General features: G+C 37.7%; 1 protein-coding gene across 2 annotated transcripts; it reads left to right on the top strand.

The window, feature by feature from the left end:
- Positions 1–86: 86 nt before the first annotated feature.
- KRIT1 (KRIT1 ankyrin repeat containing) lies at positions 87–21200 on the top strand. Of its 2 annotated transcripts, XM_068673943.1 has the most exons (18): positions 87–204; positions 1679–1750; positions 2668–2797; positions 3256–3415; positions 4752–4844; positions 5729–5858; positions 7821–8064; positions 8364–8479; positions 8856–8999; positions 10057–10213; positions 10479–10586; positions 11647–11803; positions 13714–13865; positions 14513–14679; positions 16305–16392; positions 18107–18313; positions 18654–18770; positions 19440–21200. In XM_068673943.1, the coding sequence occupies exons 3-18, from the start codon at positions 2696–2698 to the stop codon at positions 19506–19508; spliced, it is 2211 nt and encodes a 736-aa protein (XP_068530044.1). In that variant the 5' UTR covers positions 87–204; positions 1679–1750; positions 2668–2695; the 3' UTR covers positions 19509–21200. The 2 variants fall into 2 exon arrangements, with proteins under 2 accessions (XP_068530044.1, XP_068530045.1); XM_068673944.1 differs by lacking the exons at positions 18654–18770; positions 19440–21200 and adding an exon at positions 18415–18594.
- Positions 21201–21254: the final 54 nt, after the last annotated feature.

Below are 21254 nucleotides of genomic sequence, written 5' to 3'. Positions count from 1 at the left end.
CCGACCCGGAAACTCATGGGCGGCCGGGGCCCGCGGGGCTCCGACGGGAAGCGGATCCGCCGAGCCGGGGAAGGGAAGGGAAGGGAGGGAAGGAAGGGAGGGAAGGAGGAGCGGGGAGGAGCCGGGGCGGAGCGCGGCGGGGCGCGGCTGCGGCGCCCAGCGAGGATGCGCCGGGGGAGGCGGCCGCCGGCGGCAGCGAGGAAGGCAAGGGGGGAGCGAGCGGGGCCCCCCGGGGGATCCCCGCTGTGGGGCGGCCTCTGCAGGGCACTGGGGCTCGGGCGGGGAGGGGCTGGGAAGTTTGGGGCGGCCCCGGCCGCGGGGAGCCGGGCGGAGGAGGCCGAGGGAGGGAGCGGGGCGCGGGGCGGCCGGCCCCGAGGAGGGCGGGGAACGGCCCTGCCACAGGGCCCGGGGTGCTGTGGGGAGGGATGGGGAGGGAAAGGGGGTGCTGCCTTGCTTCGGCAGGGGGGTCATGGCCATGCTTCGTGTCCAGCTGCTGCTGAGGGGCCTGGAGCACAAGTCCTGTGAGGAGCGGCTGGGGGAGCTGGGGGTGTTAGTCTGGGGAAGAGGAGGCTCAGGGAGACCTCATTGCTCTCTGCAACTGCCTGAAAGGAAGGGGTGGGGAGCTGGGGGTCGGCCTCTTCTCATGGGTAACTAGTGACAGGACTAGAGGGGATGGCCTCAAGTTGCACCAGGGGAGGTTCAGGTGGGAAATGAGGAGACATTTCTGCTCAGAGAGAGCAGTCAGGCACTGGGACGGGTCGCCCAGGGAGGTGGTGGAGTTACCGTCCCTGGGGGTGCTCAAGGAGAGGTTGGACGTGGTGCTTAGAGACAGGGTTTAGTGGGTGACAGTGGTGGTAGGGGGGTGGTTGGACCTGATGATCTTGGAGGCCTTTGCCAAGCTTAGTGATTGTAGGATTCGTGTGGGAGAGGAAGTGCAGCTTCACTCACCTCATTGCAGCTTGGTAGAAACCACCTCAGGGGTGCACGTCAGGCCTCTTCCTTTGGGAGGTCGAAGGAGTGCAGCACACCTCAGTGGAGGTGTGAGGGAGCGGGGACAGGCCAGCAGCTCCGGAGGGATCTGGTCAAAGCATGTTCTTCAGCGCCCACATCTGCTGGGACACGTATGCATTACAGCCATAAGGGTCTGGTTAGGATCAAGTCACAGGTGGTGTCTTCTGAAAGTTTTTATTGTCACATCCTCCTTCTTCACCCTCCGTTTTTGTTTTCTGAAGTCACGTGGCAGCTCTCAGAGCTAGTTGTTTCCCGAAATTATCATCATCCCCTCTCTGGATAGAGTGCAGAGCAGCCTCCTTGCGAGCAAATCCGCCTGTTGCCCACACACCAGCCACCCAGGTGGCCCAGCCCTGGCCACGCAGGTTCCTTCTCCCCACTTGTGACCCAAACCCAACGTACCCCAGTGCATGTAAGGACACCCAGACACCAAGCCTTGACCAGCTGCCTGCAAGGGATGGGTGTTTCTTGTTCCTTTAAATCTCACGAGTTAGTGCATTGCTTATTTGATGTTCCTAGAAGCTACTGCAATGCCAACCCATCTTTAGATACTTCTTTCCTGATATACTTGAGTGCCACCATTACATCAGCTAACTAATGCAGTTGTCTTAACTGAAGGTGAAACTGTGTGTGCTGTTATTTATGTATGTTTTCAATGTATTTTCAGGTAGTCGGATCCCAGCAGAAATATTGGACTAAAAGCATGGGAATCTGAAGACCTCTGTTTCTCCTAGAAAAGGTGAAGAAAATATAAACAGTAACATTAAAAATCTTTGTGGAAAGATTAATCTGCAAATAGCATGTGGACATGTGCAAATGAAGAAAATGATCATCTGAAAAGTGCTCATGGCCAGACATGACAGGCTGTCTTGAATCTGATCTATGAAGTGATTTTGTTGTAAGAGGCTTTGCCAATCCTTTTCATAAGATTTTATAATTACAGGAGTTGTCACTTTAGGTTGATTTAAAGCATAAGCAAAATTTTGTATTAAATCAAATTTGAGACCTCTATTCACTTTTTGCTAAAACTGAAGACGTATTGCTTCCAGAAGCTGTGCTTGAATGGATTGTGGCTCAGCTTACAATCCTGCTAAAGAAAAGAAATCCATATTATAGCTTATTTTTATCAGCTCTGTTACTTGGACTGTAGTCAAGACTATTATACTTCATATTGGGAGAAATAAAAGGAAAGGGTTCAAGTTTTTTTTCCTGAAATCCGTGTGTAACTGATAGAAATACAGTACTTTGTGACAGCACCTTTTGTGAATTACCATGCTTATAACTTTAAAACATTTTTTTCAGTGTCCTAAAATTCTTTGGCCTTATGTCTGGCTTGCAAAATGTGAAGAGTTATTTACAAATTGGAAAAAATATGTTTACTGTAAAAGTGGTTTAGAGAACAAGATTATTCATATAAAATCTACATAATGTAAGATTTTCCTCATTCTCTTATTTTTGTCTGTGTTATTATTTCATGAACAGTAAGCAGAAGCATAGTAACCATTGGTATTTCTCCAGCTAAAGAGATAATGAATAATAAATGAATAACACAAAGAATCAGTGGACATAACCACTGCATACTGGTGTTTAGTGTGCTGTTGGATTTGTTTTTAATATCAGCTGAATCTTTACTTACTGTTTATTCATTATTTCCAGGGATAAGATTAAAAAAGCAGGAGGAGAGATGGGAAACCCAGAAAACATTGGAGATGCCTATGTTGCTGTGATTCGTCCAAAAAATACTGCTAGCCTGAATTCTCGGGAATATCGAGCTAAATCCTATGAAGTAAAACTTTAAGATTTTTTTTTTTATTAACATTTAAAAAATAATATGTAATAATAAATGTATAATAACACGGCAAAAAAGAAAATCTGACAGTAAGATTTCTTAAATAACATACATGCATGTCACATACCTACTGTGTGTCACACCATCATTAGATTATTTGAGCACTTTACGTTTGTGTAATTTCCTTGTCTTTCATTTCACATCAGGGCCTTTCGCCCTGTGGGCTGCTTAGTACAAGGGAGCAGCCTTGTCTTTTTATCTTTAACCTTACTGTTGCAGAGGTCATTCTGACTTCACTGTCTTGCTCCTCCAGATTCAATACTTCATGAATTTGGTTACTGCTTTTACCATGGTGTGATAAACCTAAAAACAAACAAACAAAAAAAAAACACCCAGTTGTTCAGTGCTTGTCTAAGTCATGCTTAAACACCTTTTGTTTCTTTATTGTTTGAAAGATTTTGCTGCTCGAAGTTCCCATTGAAGGTCAAAAGAAAAAAAGAAAGAAAGTTTTGCTGGAAACTAAACTGCAGGGAAGCACTGAGATAACCCAGTGCATCTTGGATTATGTATTAGAAGCCACCAAACCAATATCACCAGCCAATCAGGGTATTAAAGGTAAGAATATTCTAGTCTCATTTTTTGTTGATAGCTCTATAAAATAGTTTAAAATTTAAATGGACACATGAAGGTAATACAAGAGCGTGAAATTAAAAAAAAGAAGGTACGTTTTGAGTTACATCAAAAACCACCGCACAGCTAAAACCTTTCATCTACCATTGTTTCCTGTTACCTTCCAAGTCCATAAAATGCTTACTAAAAGATTCTTAAGTGAAACTTTGCCTGTTTGTTCTACTACTCCACCTCAAATTGAGATTTATAACTAAACTTCTGGCAAAGCAGATTGAAGCACCTTTTTTAACCTTGGTCTGATCTGATGCCAGCATTGTATAAGAGATGCAATATCTACATGAAAAAACATGTGGCATAACTGTATCAGTTACAATTATAATTTGATTGGTATGTTTTCTTTTTTATTACTGTGACATAGCTGGTCCAGCAGGTGACCTTGTGTTTGTGCTGACAAAAATCGGTTTAGTCAGCTTATTTAATTTCCAGATTGGTATAAACTATACTGACTAAAGCACTTTTTTTTTTTTTTGCTGTGTACCTCATCTTTGTTTTGTAAGTAAGGTTACACTGGGAAGGTTGTCGGTGCAGATGAGACAGTGCTAACGATTTGGATAAACTGCTTGCACGGTAAAATGTTGTACGTAGCAATAGGTGGGGTTGGATGGACTTAACAAAGGCAGTGAAGCAGGAAACATGAAATAACTTAGTACACATTGAGGGATGCCTAGCAAAAGCAAAAGCAAAAACTGTCTGTTTTTTACATAGTTTGGAGAGTTTTAAATTGATTCAGGAACCATGCATTAATATGAACTGTTTAGTGTAGCCTCTGCTAAAATATGCAACTGCGGTCAGAAAAGCAAACAAAATGCTGGATTCTGTAAGGGCAGAAGGGAGGATAATGCAGAAAATACTGTCCTACCACACTACATGAATTACCTTAACTTGAAATATTGCATGCAGCTGCACTTTCCCATTTCAGAAAGAATCTTATTTAACTTAAAGATGAGTGGTTTAGGGGGTGAATGCTACCTGAATAATTAGAGGCATAGAAAAGCTACTGTGAAATAAGGTGTACAGTCTGTTATCTTTCAGGCTAATAGGTATATGCATATTTATGTTCTTTGTTTTGTGTATTTATTTAGATTTTCTAACCTTGCTTTACATTATAGCTAATAATAAGTGACTTTTCTTCCTAAAATTAGGAAGGATGGGTCTGGTAAGCATTCTGTTAGCCAACTCTGGGTTGTTTTGTTTTCTTGATTAATTTTTTATTGTTTTTTTTTTTTTTTGTTTGTTTGTTTGTTTCTTAATACTGTACTAGGGAAGCGTGTAGTGTTAATGAAGAAGTTTCCTCTTGATGGAGAGAAGACAGGCCAGGAGGCATCACTTTACATCGTTCCAACCGTTGTGAAAGGTAACACTAAATATAATTTCTGAAGTTGCATTTGTTTTAGTAGAACTTCAGTTGAGGGTTTAAGAATTCTTATGAATACACTGTATGATTTGTATTTAAACATTAAAAAGTTAGATTTGCATGGAAACCTCTCTCTGAACACTTTAAAACTTGAAAATGTTGCATAAAGGCATGGGAAAAACTTGATTTTAATGGATTGCATTTATTTCTATAACTATAGCACACTTTCACTTATGGATTTAAGCTGTATTTGTTCACTTAATGCATATGTTTTGAACTGTAATCACCTCCTTTGAACTTGCTGAATGCAATTGTAAATAAGGCATCCAGACTATTCAATTCAGTGTTGTTTACTCAGAGAAGAATGCTTAGTGAATTCTGTAAGCAGTTTTGTTTAATGTGCAATGGTGAAGAAGTTCTTTAGAAAACTAAGTAAACTGCTTGTCGGGAAAGTTTTTAAAAACAGGCCTGAAATAAGTGTCTGTGTGCCTTTGGTGAAACTCCTTTTTTGTTTTTGTGATAGTCCTTAAGGATAAAAACTATCAAATAAATAAATACCATTGTGGAGTTACCAATAGCGTTAAACACTTCTTCAGTTCCTAAGCCCTATTCTTTTTTTTTTTTCTGACAACAGCAAACATTTCACATTAATTTCTCAGATGAAGCCGATCACAGTGATGGTGTAGTAACTGAACACGTTGTGTTTTTTAAGGCTAGTCTTTTGAGTTGTAAATTGTTATGTAAGGATTGTGTATAATTTTTATCAATTATTATATGGAAAAAGTTCAGCTACTCTCAGTTGGGAACACATAACTACAAAAGATGCAGAAGGGAAAATAAGATTGTTTTCTTTGATGAGTCTTCAGAGTATGTTTCCCTTACAGATAATACAAAATATGCATACAGTCCGGGATGTCCCGTGTTCTACTGTTTACAAGACATCATGAGGGTCTGCAGTGAATCCAGCACCCACTTTGCTACACTTACTGCAAGAATGTTAATTGCCTTGGACAAGTAAGAAATGACATAAATAAAAGTACAGTAAAATAGAAGAGAAAAAAATTTGGAGATGTTGCAAATAATTTTTACATCGTTGTGAATAAAAAGAAAATCATACTGATATCAGGTTGCTTTCTTCATGTTTATCAGAATCTAAAACCATGACAACAGATTTCTAAATCTTTTTCAAAATGTTTTTGTAAACTGAGAAATGGTGTGCTTGTTTAAATCAAGTGGCTTCTTGGAAGTCGTTGCTTACAGTGAATGTTTTATAAAATCACATAAAATACTAATATTTAATCTTCTGGAAGTGACATGAATGTTATCAATAAGAGTATTTGCAAGACTGCAGTGGAAATGTCTTATTAATTTTATACCATTTAGATTTGCCTTTAGAAACAGTGAAGTGCATCTCTCCCAGACATACATGTTTATTTGCAGTAGTGAATTAAGTTTCAGAATGGTGATTAGTTGTTTAGCCAGATTTATAGGAGTTTGAAATTTGAACATGTGAGCAGGTTTTTTTGCATTTAATGTCCCCTTAACAAAGAAATACCAGACATACTTATGTATGAACTTATTTGCAGGAGTAAGTCTGTCTGAACTGTAGGTTAATGAGGCCTTTAATAGGAAATAGGAAAACATCATGTTTATGAGCACCTTTTTCTGCCACACATAAGGTTAGGTGAAGCTCTTGGCTAATGCAAAAAGTAATAATAATAACAATAATAATAATAATTACAGACTACTGCCTGGCAAAGTTCTGTGTGTAGTTTTTGTGCAGTTCATTAGTATTTCTGTGTATACCATTATGCCAGATTTTATATTTATTTGTTAATTTATGCCTTCAGATTCTAAGCTCTGCTTAAAATGCGTCACCAGGCTTACAGCTGTTAGAGAAACTTTGGAAGTATAATAGAAAAGAGTTTATATGGGTAATTCTCTAGGGAGGTAGTCTGACATAACACTTTAATATGGTACTTTTGAACTTTTCAAATTAATCTATCAACTGAAATTACCTGAAAATACCCTCAGATAGGCAAGAGGGTGTTTAGAGCACAATGACCACAATTTTTAAGACCTTCCTCTCAGCAGGACTATGAGTAAGTGAAAGGAACATAGCTTTTGCAGGACGTGATAGGTTGGATCCGGGACTTAAAAATACAGGCCTAAGAATGTGCTTTTAACTGCAAGCCACATTCTTAGACGTGGTTCTGGGACTGGCAAGATCCAAATGATCCTGTCAGTGGATCTTTCATTCCAGAGCATCTATTTCTTTCTTCTACATTTCTGGGGTAAATCACTAAAAAGAATTTACTGTATTCTAGTGAAGTATGAATTTATTTCAAGCTTTCGAGAAAGAATGTGTGGAAACCTAAAATGCAAACCTGACTTTAGACTTTTAAAATGTCCTGTTCCACATGACCCTAAAGCCATTCTGTATTGTCAGGAGGAGTCCACTTAAAACAGAATAATCTTCAGCAAAGCTATGTGAAAAAGCAGGTGGTAGCCTACATGAAAGAGAATGAGCAGTTTCTGAGTTATCAAAGGAAACTTCAGTCTGCGTACATACTGAAACTTCAGCTCACACTTTAAACAAATTGCTTTAAGTTTCAAAATGAGTATGCTGAGAGTAGTAACACTGATGAACTGAAAGTAAATGAAACGATAACTTGGTGTGGTTACGTGTTTTGGCTGTAACCATCGCTACCTTTACTGTAGATCTTAATTTCCTTTTCTTTGAGAGGTTGCATCTGCCGGAAATGTGTTTGAGCAAACGTTTGCTTAACTATATTCTATTAAAAAATAATCTGGGGGGAGTAATTTAGTGTGATAAAATTCTGTGCACATTATAATTATTTCTTAATGTATAGTTATCATGCATACAACCCTTAATCAAATAAAATAACGGCCAGACATGACCAAAATATTCATTTATTACCTGAAAATGAATTACTTGCTCATTCTCTTCTGCAGGTGGCTGGATGAACGGCATACCCAGTCTCATTCCATCCCAGCTTTATTCAGACCATCTCCTCTTGAGAGAATTAAAACAAATGTAATAAACCCTGCCTATGCTATAGAACCTGGTCAAACAGAGAGCTCGTTACACATGGGTTATACTGCCTTGGAAATAAAGAGTAAAATGCTGGCACTGGAGAAAGCAGATATGTGTATCTATAATCCCTTGTTTGGGTCTGACCTTCAATATACCAATAGGGTAAGAACTGTATTTTCATTTTATATTTGTGAAACATATGTACATTTTCATTTTACAGCTCATATTTCATATGAGCATGCTTTGTGTTTTAATGTGGTCAGATTTCTTTCTTGCACACTTAACTGCCAAATAGGTTTTAAAATCCACACACTTGAACAGTTATAAAATGTCACTTTAGTTATAAAATGTCACTAGCATAAATTTGGTTCCAAGAGAATACTTGGGTTGGATGGGGGATTGTTTAACCAAATCTCAGTAAGACTTTTTTTTTCAGTTGTGTTTAAATTATGTCTTCACAGGTTGACAAAGTGGTAATAAATCCATACTTTGGCCTTGGAGCCCCAGACTATTCAAAAATTCAGATTCCTAAAAGAGAAAAGTGGCAACGTAGCATGAGCAGTGTCACAGAGGACAAGTATTACCTTACATTTCTTTTTCTTTAATAGATAATTTTGCTTTATTATATTACAGTAGTACTTGGCAGACTCAGAATGATGTTCTCTTTAGGGCTTCACTGTACAAATGCCTATTTAAAAAATCTATTTGAAGTCTCTAAGTACTGAAACACAACAATTAAAGGATGGGTCAAGGAAGTTTTAAATTACAAACATTAGGGAAGCATTTCTTAGCATAATGAGTACAGCTGTGGCTTGGCTACTGCATGACTAAAATACTAGTTGTACAAATACACCTTTTAGCTGCATGAGCTGTAGATCTGAAGTTAGTTGTGAGTTAGTCATTGAAATATTACTGAACTGTGTTTTCCTTCTGCTTTCCCTTTAATTTAATAGGGAACACCAGTGGGTAGATGATTTCCCTCTTCATCGGAGTGCTTGTGAAGGCGATTCTGATTTACTAAGCCACCTTCTGGACAAAAAGTTTTCTGTTAATCAGTTAGACAGTGACCACTGGGCACCTATCCATTATGCATGCTGGTGAGTCAGTTCGATATATTTTTGCAAATGAAGCATATTCTTGCTGTAGCAATTCTTTAGCACTAAGCACCTGTGTAATTCATCGTGCAGAGTCAAAAATGAGGAAAAAAATCTAGACTTTTATTAGACTCAAACTATAAATGTTAGTGTTAACCTTTTGAAGAGAAATATTGCTTCAGGTTTTGAGATAATTGCTATCTGAATGGTTTCAGAGACCAGGTATGGATACCATATCATCAAACACTTATCTATTGTTCTTATAGCTGTCCTGAAGCACCTGTTTTAATTGCTGGGTCTGGTTTAGTGTGGTAACTTTTGCAGTCTTTACTGGTTAAAGGCTACAAGTACATGTAGTTTTGTACAGTAATAGCAAGTGTTGGTGACGGTCATGCTTTGAGCAGGAAGCTGATTTAGGTAATTTCCAGATGCCAACTTGTCTGATTCTCTAATTCTGTGATTATTTTAATCTATAATTCCTTCAAAGCTTTTGTCAGTTGTTGTAGAAATGCTTTTGTTTTGTCCTTAAACAAGTTAGTCTTCTGTATTTATGATTGCGTCTGATGACCTGAAGAACATGAAAATCAAGCTCAGTTGTTTGAAAGCAAACAAAAAACTTATTTGACTTTTAGTGTTTCTCAGAAAATTTACATGAACTGCATACACCAGATTTACCAATTACCACTGTGAGGTTTAGGTGTTCTCAGGAGACATCTACGTGACAGTCAGAAGGTTTAATGTGATTCTCACAAGGATTTTGAGAATCATATTACTTGTGGGCAAGGCTGAGACCTGTTTTTGGTGTGACTGCATTGCTACAGCTACCCCAACTTTGTTTAAAGCAAGGTTGGGTGTGTCCGTAATGAATCCAATAAACAGTTACTAGATGGTACCGAGGAAGTGTACAATAGTTTCCACAAACTTATTAATGTTCCCTTCTCTTTGGTGTCATTTCAGAGTTAAACTCTTGAGCATGGCAATGTACTTTTTCATATTTATGAGTATCTGAAAAAGATTGTTGTTTACACTTGTGTCTGTTCTGTTTTTAATCTATCTGCAGGTATGGAAAAGTTGAAGCCACTCGGATGCTGTTAGAGAAAGGGAAATGCAATCCAAACCTTTTGAATGGCCAGCTTAGCTCTCCTCTGCATTTTGCTGCTGGAGGTGGGCATGCTGAAATAGTACAAATTTTACTGAATCATCCAGAAATTGACAGAGTAAGTTCTGTTTGTGTACAGAAATGGCAATTTAACATCCCCTTTCTAGGTTGTGCATGTGAAATACTTTGTGTCCGGATCAAAATGTGTCATCCCGTGGAGAGGTTGCCAAAAAAATGCTTACATGTTTTTCCTCCATTCTGCTTTTCCCATTCTATATCAATGAAATGTTAAACCCCAGGATTGAGGATCTTAATCTTGAAAATATGTGTTTACCCATCTCCAGTCAAAACAATGTATTTTCTGTGTTTCTGTTTGTTTGTAGCACATTACTGATCAACAAGGAAGGTCTCCACTGAATGTCTGTGAAGAGAACAAACAAAACGAATGGGAAGAAACTGCAAAACTGCTGAAGGAAGCCATAAATAAACCTGTATGTGTTTATTTTCTAAATTGTTTGAAGTTTATATTTAATTTACACATAGACTTGTGGAAGAGCTAGGCCGACTTATAGCTGTTACTGGAAACATGCAGTGTACTTAAATTGTTAGTGCAAATATTGACAAACTAGCATTTTGTCTAATTTTTTCTGTGAATATTTATGGCTTGTAAGGCTTTAAATGTGATTATTTGATTTATTTGTAGAAGTATCACATTAACTATTGATCTCATGTCTACTTTTGATGATATAACCATTACTTTTCTTTATGCCTTATTAACTTATGTGCTGATAAACAGGGACACAGCTGCTTAAATGCAGACTTCTACAAAATAGGCTACGCAGGTCTTGAGCACTGAGCAGATTGAGGAGGGGAAATAACACAATCTTGCAACATTTTATTTGAGAAGCTGAAACATTGAACCTGTTGGAGAGATGAATACAAGATGTTTCTTTACTTTGTATGACTTGTGTATATGTATATGCTTTAAGCACCTGATTTCAGTCTCTCAGAAAGCGCGCTCTACGCCCACACGTAAATCATTGAAGGTTCTGGGAATTCTGAAAGGGGAAAATGATTTATTATTAGCAATATTATCGAAGGGCTAAAAGATCTTAGTGAGATTGTATTCTTATTTTGCTGGGGTCTGTGTAAAGGATGGTGCTGTCCTCCTGAAAAATTAACCTTTTTTGGATTAGACTAATGGTGAGAATAGTTCATAACATGCCAGTAATAGTGAGGTAGTCATTTCAGGATCTGTTTAGGCAGTTGAGCCCAGATCCCTTTTTCTGTAAGTTCCTGCTTGCCTTTGAGTTAAACAGAAGCAAACTCCTCAAATATCAGTAGAACCTATCTTGTAGTTACTGTGGTAAAAAAAAACAAAACGAAACAAAAAAACACTTCATAAGAAGTTGCATGGGACATGAAACATACAGTTTTCTTAAACAAAAATATGAAGAAGTTGTGCAGTGTGTTTTTTCTCAACAGTGTCAAGCACCAACAATAATTTGTACAAGTTTATGTGAAAGAATTAAACACTGTTTCTTTATGTAGTATGAAAAGGCGCGGATTTATCGTATGGATGGGTCATACCGCTCTGTTGAGCTGAAACATGGAAACAATACCACTGTACAGCAGATAATGGAAGGGATGCGTTTGTCTCAAGAAACTCAGCAATACTTCACTATCTGGATCTGTTCTGAGAATCTCAGTAAGTAACAGGGAGGTTAGTTATACTTGAGAGTTTATCATAAGTTTTTTTGTTTGCCTTTAAAAAAAATGACAATTTTCTTAAGAAAATAGGAAACATGGTCTCTGACAGTTTTGTAATACTCTGTATCAGTTTCTTACAAACCATGTTTAGGAATTAATTTATATCTAGGCTGTTAACATGCTTTGCCCCTCCTGGAGACTCTGTGATCCTTACAGGTGTCATTCTTTATATATTTTGCATAAGGAGTGAGACCCAATTTTCTATTTCCTCTGCTTAAGCTTTCCTGCAGTAGATCAGCTCCCAACCTTTACAGCCTGATATCTTCAAACTGTGCTTTCAGAGCTACAGATAACTTCATTTTACCCATTGTTTTGGCTATCTCCAGTAGGTCTGACTCTCTCACTGTGGCACCTAAAATATATTTCATCTTAGAAGATGAGCCTGTTCCAGATTGCCTTTCTGTTTACAAAACACAGTAAAGGTCCAGTGGATACTGTGTTGACAGTACTGTTAAGACAGAAGCCTTGCATTCAAACTTCTATTTATTGATGTCATTATTCTACTACTTCAACACTGTTGCATTGTTACTTTTTTAAAATATAAAAGTATGGTAGTTGTATGCAGTCTGGCTACTGTAACCCACATTTGAATGTAATAACTGGAACAGAACGGATCGTAGAGAATGGCTTTGGTTGGAAGATCATCTAGTCCATTATGACCTTTAAAGTCATGACCTTTAAAGATCATCTAGTCCAGTCCTTCTGCTGTAGACATGAAAGAAGTGTTTGAGTGTTTAAGTCTTACTGCCTTTTCTAAGCATATATATCATGTTTTACTTAAATCACAGAAATGCTACCCTTGCATTTTAGGGGAAATATTCGCTGATACATTGTTTGTTTAAAACGAAGTAATTCTGTAGATATTTAGCCTAAGTTTAAAAATGAATCAGCTTCTGATATACAGTACTTCAAACAACTAATGACAAGTTTTAAAAATACATTTCTTGCAGTTTGTTGCATGCCATGACTATGTAAAGACCACATAGTCTCCTTGTATATAGGATGGATAATATTTTTCTGTGTTTGAATGTAGGGGGGATAAGTAGAATGAATAGATAGATTATCCTCAGTGAAAACATGTTCCACTATAATAGGTCCCTTGAATTTTTGCATATAATGTAAAATGTCACAATGTAGAAGCTAGGGCAGTAACGATAAAACAAATACAGCTCTGGTTCCTCGCTACTGAAAACAGCCAAACAGCAGTCACAAAGACAGGCAGGACAAGTGAATGAGCACAGCTGAAGGTATGGACTCCTGTATATAGCAGGACTGTAGCTGGAACCTCTGCATTTATATCATCTCTGGTACAGACAGGAGAACATGTAAATTTGAATTACTGTAGCCCGATAAGATATTTCACATATTTAAAAAAAATTAATGTCTGTTGTGAAAGGTTTATGGATTATATCTCCAAAAATGGCAAGTATGTTTGCAAGATAAGCTATATCTGTATTTTTCTATCAAAATCATACTTTTGGACTTTGTCCCATAATAATTACTGTGATTTATTTAATATGTCTGCTTGCTTTCTGGATTCCCTCTACTTGTGGTTTTATGGTCCATCTTGGTATTCCATTAGGTTTTTAAATACAAGTTCACTCTTGGGAAGATGAAAACAACAAAGGTTCATTGTTAGTGCTTTTATTAAGTATATGCCAAGAGTTTTGTCAATATGTCTGTATTTTTAAAACCTTTTATATGTAGCAGTTTAGAAAGCATTGGAAAGCTGTTTGTTAATGAGTCCTCAGTTTGAGATATTCTGTTTCTGGCACAGAATTTAACATCCATATATGTATATGCTAGGTTATTGTTCTGTTTATTTATAAACAAACTGGTATTTTCTAGGCCTCCAACTGAAGCCATATCACAAGCCTTTGCAGCATATTCGAGACTGGCCTGAAATATTCACTGAACTGACAAATCTGGATCCTCAGAGGGAAACTTCACAGCTTTTCCTGAGAAGAGATGTGAGACTTCCACTGGAAATAGAAAAAAAGGTATGCACATAGAAGTGATAGCGTGAAACCATGGTCTGAATCAGGACACCTTGAACATCAACACTTAGTGTGTTTAGTGACTGTAGTAATTTCCATGTTTACTTAAACCAGATCTCTTCTCTCCTTCCCTTTTCTGTAAGAGTTTGTCTTCAAGTTCTGCCCCATGCCTGCTCAACATTCACTCAGACTCTCTCTCTGAATTTCTCACCTTCTTAACTGTTTGGTTTATTGTAAGTCCGTGTGCCCCAGTCTCAGTTTGTCATGCCTTGTTTTCTTTTCCTCATACTGTGATGTATCCAATACTTAATTAGTCAATTTCAGTGGGATTATTCAAATATATTCAAAATTGATGGGAGAAGTGGGACAGGGGAGGAGGACACATATCAGTATTTCTGTGAACCTATTGATTGGGCATGGTATGCTAGTCACCTTTAATTTGCAAATGCGTTAGATGAATGAAGTCTTGAATTAAGTCAGTAAAAAAAAATGTCATTTTTACCATTACAAAGCATTACTAAAAGGTACATTTCAAGCAGGATCACACCTTTGTGCTCTATCTCTGAATCAATGAGAAACTGTATTTCTTGTTTCTAAGCTCATTTTGTTTTACCATGAAATCATTAATTAATTATTTATTTTTTTAACAGATTGAGGATCCATTAGCTATTCTTATTCTTTTTGATGAAGCCAGATATAACTTACTGAAAGGTTTCTATACATCACCTGATGCCAAACTAATCACACTGGCAAGTCTGCTCCTACAAATAGTCTATGGAAATTATGAGAGCAAGAAACATAAACAGGGCTTTCTGAAGTAAGTATGTGCATTTAAAACATCAAATTTTGTTTTTCAATGACATATTTTAGATAGTTCCACTTAGTGTGAAACTCTCAAATTTTAGGTATAGCGTTATTTATTTACTGTCACTGAGCTCTAGTTCAGAGTGACCACATAACCCTTGTAGCATTAACAGAAGTTAGATGCGGTGTCTGAAAAACATGCTAACTTTACTTATTGCAGTCCCAGGCAGAGGGATGGAGGTTCTGTATTCTGCAAGTCTGTGCTGAGATCCAGTAGTATGAAAATGTATAACGGTATTCATGTGAGTGAAGGGTTTTAACAGGATGGAGACTGGACTATGCTGAAGGAATTCCTTACTATGTCCAGATAAACCAGATTCTGGACTGGCTTTCCTCCCTCTTTTGGAGGGGGTATGGAGAGACTATGGAGAGCGTTATTTCTGTTCACATTTGCATGTGAAATGCTACACCAAATTGGTCAGAAACACAGCACCAGCAGGGCTGTGCCAGATGGTGCTTTTCTCTCACCTTCTCTTCACTTGACCGTAGAGCTGTGGCTGAGCTCTTCTGGGATGTGTTTTTTTCTTCCCACATACATTCCTACAGTGGTACCTGAACACATCAAGATTTCGCTCCTCTGCTGTGTGAACCTTCACTCCACCCCCCACCAGCTCATTCATGTAACAGCAGCTGTGCTATCCTGGGAGGCTACTATACTTCTTATCTCTTCTCATTCACAGCAGCAGCTGAGCTGTGTTGGCTTGCTTTTCTTGGTTATGTCCTCCACCATCAGTAAATCAGGTGCATTTTTTTGCTGCAGTTACACTGATACAAGTGGGAGCTGCCTCTGAAAGGGCTGGCTGTACTGCCTCACTTGCACGTTCTTTTCTCTGCCTTCTGTTAGGCATAGGGACTGTACCTGTACAGAGTAAGCCAGATGAATGAGCTTGCTGAGCAGAAAACCAGCAGTGACCCGGATGCGTTGTCCTGTGTGGGGTTTCTGTTTGGTAGTGAAGTTATGGACAAATATAGTGTAAAAGGGATGCAGCCTATATTAAGAGTGCATGAAAGCCAACTAGGCTTTTACAGCTTCCTTTTGGTGTTTGTTGCCTCTTTTAAAAATAGAACTTTCTATAGATAGCTCGTAATATGAGAGTGAAGCTATTTAATTTTCACGTGGAGATGAATGGGCCTGGCTATTGTTGGTACTGAACACAGCACTGAAGGGAAGAGTGCCCATAAGCTGTCATCCTTACCAAGTTATGTGATTTTTCTGGTTTAAGCGACTGTCCCTATATAATTTTGGCTTCCAAACTGGAAACCACCAAACCGGTCTGTAATCAAGTAAGAGTTGTGTTCTGCTGCTAGCATTTCCTGCCCCTGCCATGTCCATAATGCGTGACACAGAGCGGTTAACACAAAGCTCTGTCAACTGCATGGCCATTAACTTGCACACCATCTTAGGAAGCCCCAGCTTCAATTTCAGGATAGTTTCTCATCTGAGGAGGCATGGTAGAATGAGAGCTGACTGTCTAGCTCTGTGTATGTGGCTTGAAGATGCAAAGTGGCAGACATTGTTCTGAGTCCTTACTTTGTTTGATGAGGGACAACTTCTTTTCTGCTTTGTTTTTCTTGTAGTGAAGAAAATCTTAAATCCATAGTGCCAATCACTAAACTGAAGAGTAAAGCTCCTCACTGGACAAACAGGATACTTCATGAATACAAGGTAGGACAAATAGTAAAATTCTAGAAAATCCTGTCTTAAACATATATTTGACTGATTGTCAGTTAATGAACAAAAATGCTCGTAAACGAAGCTGGAAATGTGTATGCTCTGAATTTTTAGTATGGGTTGTTGGAACGCTCTATCTCTTACACAGTTACAGTTGTTTTGTTTCTTAAAAATAAGTATAATTTTGTCACCTGTTCATTTATCCTCAACATTATCTTTCCATTGGGGGATGTTGCCAGTTGAGGTGGACATGTAGAAAATCTACGCGGATTTGTATTTTCCCATCTTCTTGCAGCGATAGATCCATAAACTCTTTTGTGCCAATGTAACTTGTATGTTAGAGATGTTAGTGGTACTGACTCACAAACTACACTGATTAGAGTAGGTCATTTAGCAAAACTTTTAAACGTGGACTTGGGCTGCTTCTGTAGAAGACATCTAACTTCGGGCTGTGAATTCCAAACTGGGTCAGACACACCTGAAAATTAAATTAGCGAACTTTGCAACAAATTGTGGAAGAAGTGAGATGTGACAGGGAGAATTGTACCAGCTGACATGCATGCATCACTTACAGTAGCCAACAGGAAACTCTGCAGAGGCACACAGGGAATGTTTTCAGGCCTTGCCACAATTTCTTTAAGATGAGGTTACTCAATCATATGCTTTCTCCTGATGCCTACACCTTTTCTGTCAGAAACCAGCAGATCATCTTTGTAATACAGATGAAGAAGGGGAAGATGATGTTTTTTCTAAGACTGGTGTAGAAAGGGGCACAGCAGAGTATTCTCTACTCTTTCTTTTATCTGATAATACGTAAGAGTGAGCACAGCTTTTTAGCCTTCTGTTCTTTGGACACTATTTTTGAGTGCAAGAAAAGGGGAAAGGAGCTGCAATCTTTGTTCCAAAGACATTCATATATTTTACATTTTAAAAATAGCTGTGTAGAATTCAGATAAACAGTAATGCAGGGTGTGGAACCAAAGAGGTTGGTGCCACCCACCACACCCACAATTATGGCCCCCTAATTGCTAAAGACTTGTGTTCCCTCTTGTCCCTGTGCCTTCTCATGTGTGGCCCAGACAGTTTTTTGTTTCAGAAATGTTTTTTAGTTTCAGAACTCAGAAAGTTATTTCCCCTTTTTCTATTTAGGGTGTTTTACACCAGTATATTCTGAGGTGGGAGTGCATTCTAACAACCCTTTGTTGTGACTGTTTCATGTTACTGAAGAGGAAGGAAACAGCAGGAGCACATCTCACTCCAAGTGAGGGCTTTGCTGAAGAAAACAAAGCTGTGCTGCCTTTTGTTTAAAAAATAGAAAATCCACGCTGTGGGGGAGATACTTGCTCATCTGAACACTTGAAGGGTTGATGAAGGTGAATGCTTAGGGTTTTTTGGATTTTATGTATTTAGCGCCTGACAAGTCCAACGTACTTCTAAGAGAAGGAAAATTGTGGGCATCTGCAGTGCTCGGGTGTCTGTGGTTAAGATTTTTTGATGCTCATACAGGTACCTGCTTTCTGCCTCAGTCTGTTTTGGCATCTGAGTTTTTCTGTGACTCCAGGGTTTAATATAGGTACAGGAGAATGGTTGCTGGAAAGCACTTTGGGAATACTAGTTTAGTGGGAATTCTACTAAACTTTGGATTTTCTTCAAATAAACACAATTATTTGGGAAGACGTGTTGATTGCCATTGTCCTTTTATTTCTAGAACCTCAGCACCAGTGAAGGTGTAAGTAAAGAGATGCATCACCTTCAGCGCATGTTTTTGCAGAACTGCTGGGAAATTCCTACTTATGGAGCAGCTTTTTTCACCGGCCAGATATTCACCAAAGCAAGTTCAAGTAGCCATAAAGTCATCAAAGTGTACGTAGGAGTCAATGTGAAAGGGCTGCATCTCCTCAACATGGAAACAAAGGTCAGCTTACGTGATCTGCCAATAAAAGCTGCTAAGTTTTAATTCTGTTCTCTTAAATTCCCCATGCTACTTCCTACTTTCTACTTTTTTTTTTTTACTAGTCTCTTTTCACATCCGACTTGACTGTGAAGATTTCCAAGATTTTGAAGTCTTCAAAAGGCACTACTAATAGAAAGCCTCGTATTTTTCTACTTGACTACTTTATAAGCTACAACTAGATAATGGAACATACTGTTTCACTTAGGTAGAATCCTATCTAAAGTAAGGAAAAGTAAGGAAAATTCAGTTTGTAAGTATGGAGAGTATTTTCTGAGTGACGGTTTACTGCATTTCATTGTAGGCTTTACTCCTCAGCCTAAAGTATGGCTGCTTTATGTGGCAGTTGGGAGATGGTGATACATGTTTTCAAATACACAGTCTGGAAAACAAAATGAGCTTTATTGTGCATACCAAACAGGTAAGCATTGTCATTTTTCATCCTCTATTTATGCTAAATTATTTTTCCTAGACTTCTCTTTTGAGATTGACAACCCTTGTTCCATATAAAAGATGCTCCAACCAAGTCCCCACAAAAATGATTTTCAAATGAGAACTCTTGTTAATATTTCAGAGTGTTTGCTTGTTTTCCTAGTATGTGAAACCTTTAGGGTTCAAAATACATAAAAATACATCTGCAGTTATTAGGGAATAGAATTTTTGTAATGGAAACTGTTTGTTGCATGTACCCAATGCTTTACACTCTAAGGACAATTTTATGTTAAGAATCACGGAATTAGCGCTGGTAACTTTTCTATCAAAATTAGCGGAGTTTGAGATTGGATGGTATTAGTGATAATATGTCATGTTAAAATGTGTTGCAACAGAACTACAGCTTTGAGTGTCTTGTATACTTTGACAGTAGTTGCCTTTTGATTCTTAAGAATATGGATAGAGGGATGAAGTGATTTAAAGTTTTGAAAAACACTTTCTGATTTATGAGGAAAACCTAGTTCTCGTTTTTCATCATTTTTTTCTAAAATTATGTAATTTCTAACATTTCTGTATACTTACCTTTGCCATATATTTAAATTGTTTGTGTCATTGATCTGAAATGCTGATTAGAATTTAATTGTATGCCCTTGTACAGGCAGGTCTCGTCGTAAAACTTCTGATGAAATTAAATGGCCAGTTAATGCCAAGTGAAAGAAATGAATGATGGAAAAGTTATGAAACAGCATCTTATGGCTAAGCAAAAAACAATTCCCATCCTAACAGAAGACTTCCACAAACATGAATTTTACACAATAGAAAAGTCTATTTGTACAGTTGTTTTTTTAACTTTGTACAGAAGCTGCATGGTTTATTTTTTTAAAAAACTATACAACATATCTATTATTTTTATAAATATTTTTGTTTTGCATATAAGCTATTGTAGAGCTTCAGGTAAACCAATAAAGCTAGTAAAATGTAAATTTCAGTCAGACGAGAGTGAATAAGGAATCATTCTTGATTCTTGATTGTTGGACGAGAATGAATCTGGGAACTATGGTTCCCAGAGGATTATGGGACTGCTGGTGCCATTAAGCAAGTCTCAGTTAACCTATTTACCTTTCCTGTCTTTCTGTGGAACATCAAGGAGGTTGTATATGTTTTAGTATTTGTAGACAAACTTTATTTTTAAAATACTGTTGATAAGTATGCCTAGAAGACCAGTCAATCCTTTGACCAACTACTTTTGATAAACTCATATTTTTTATTTGGTTTCTGACGAATGTTATAGCTGGCTTTATTTTTACTCTTTCTCATACTTTGTATTCAAATTTATTCTAAAATACTGCATGAGGATGTCAAAAGGGAAATACTTTGAATCTACAAAAGCCATATTAAATGTTTAGCATGCTTGTTATAGGAAAACTGGATTTTTACTTTTGCTGTGCAATATAAAATTTTGTATGTGAAGGAGAGAGAGATACAGATTTATAAATAAATCTTATTCAGAAGTCTTCAGAAAGTTTAATAAGTCTTACCCTGGATTGCAATACATATGCAGTAACAAACGCTCATATAGGATGTACTGAGTTATTTCTGTTAAACTCATTCTCCTACTCATTACTTATTTCAGTTTATTGAAACCACAAGGAGTGCAGGATGCAGGAATGACTATACTTTATGTAACAGTTACAGTTTGATAATGCAACAATACAGTTTATAAGCATTCTTGCTCTTTGCAGTTAGGATTGGGTCTTAACGTGTTGGGTCTTAAGTGTAAGGTTGAATGCTATGGAGTCTGAAACGTTGTTGTACCTTAAAATAGTATTCATGATACATCTTTAAAAATCCTAGTTGCATTTTGGGGTTTTAAGTGCACTTGACTATTTCTTCCATGTAAACTGCATGCTAAAACAGTGTGCAATATTTTGTAAAGTAACTTACAGACAAGTGGCTTTTTTTGTTGTTTTTTAAAGTGAAGATTAAAACAAGTGTTAGGAACTGTGTTGTTTTATAATGCCTTTACTAGTACCTCACTACTAGGAAGTACATTTTAAGAAATTAACATCTTAAAAAAAAAAAGTGAACAGGAGACTTCATTTGTTACCTTCTTAGAAAGCTGTGCTTTAAAACTGAAACTTCACTGTCATGAAGAACAGTAAATCATGGATGGTTATCTTTTATTTAAGGTAAATAATGCAACAGTTAGGTCCATCATAGTGCGTCCTTGCTATCGTGGCGCACTGGTATCAGAAGTACTCTTCCATACACAGCACTTTGTTACAAAACTAGAGGAAGAATGTTAAGATGTGTGTTACAGTCACATATTTAACAACAGTATTAATATGCCTTAATGCTGTATAGTTCTTTCTGCTAAGATTCTTATTTATTACTACTTAATAAATTGTTTACAACAAGTCATCTTTGTTGGTTTTATATTATTGCCACCAGCATGGAAGTACCATCAAATGTG

The sequence above is a fragment of the Anas acuta genome, chromosome 2 (genome assembly GCF_963932015.1).
Source record: "Anas acuta chromosome 2, bAnaAcu1.1, whole genome shotgun sequence".
Classification (NCBI taxonomy): domain Eukaryota; kingdom Metazoa; phylum Chordata; class Aves; order Anseriformes; family Anatidae; genus Anas; species Anas acuta.
Note: the sequence above shows the minus strand (reverse complement) of the source record. Positions and strands in the feature narration are given on the sequence as shown.

What these genes read in the sequence shown, in the direction of transcription:
- KRIT1 (XM_068673943.1), top strand. Translation starts at nt 2,696, where the DNA reads ATGGGAAACCCAGAAAACATTGGAGATGCCTATGTTGCTGTGATTCGT. An exon ending in ACCTTCAATATACCAATAGG is followed by an intron (nt 8,065 to 8,363) that starts GTAAGAACTGTA and finishes ATGTCTTCACAG; the next exon opens with GTTGACAAAGTGGTAATAAA. An exon ending in CCTATCCATTATGCATGCTG is followed by an intron (nt 9,000 to 10,056) that starts GTGAGTCAGTTC and finishes ATCTATCTGCAG; the next exon opens with GTATGGAAAAGTTGAAGCCA.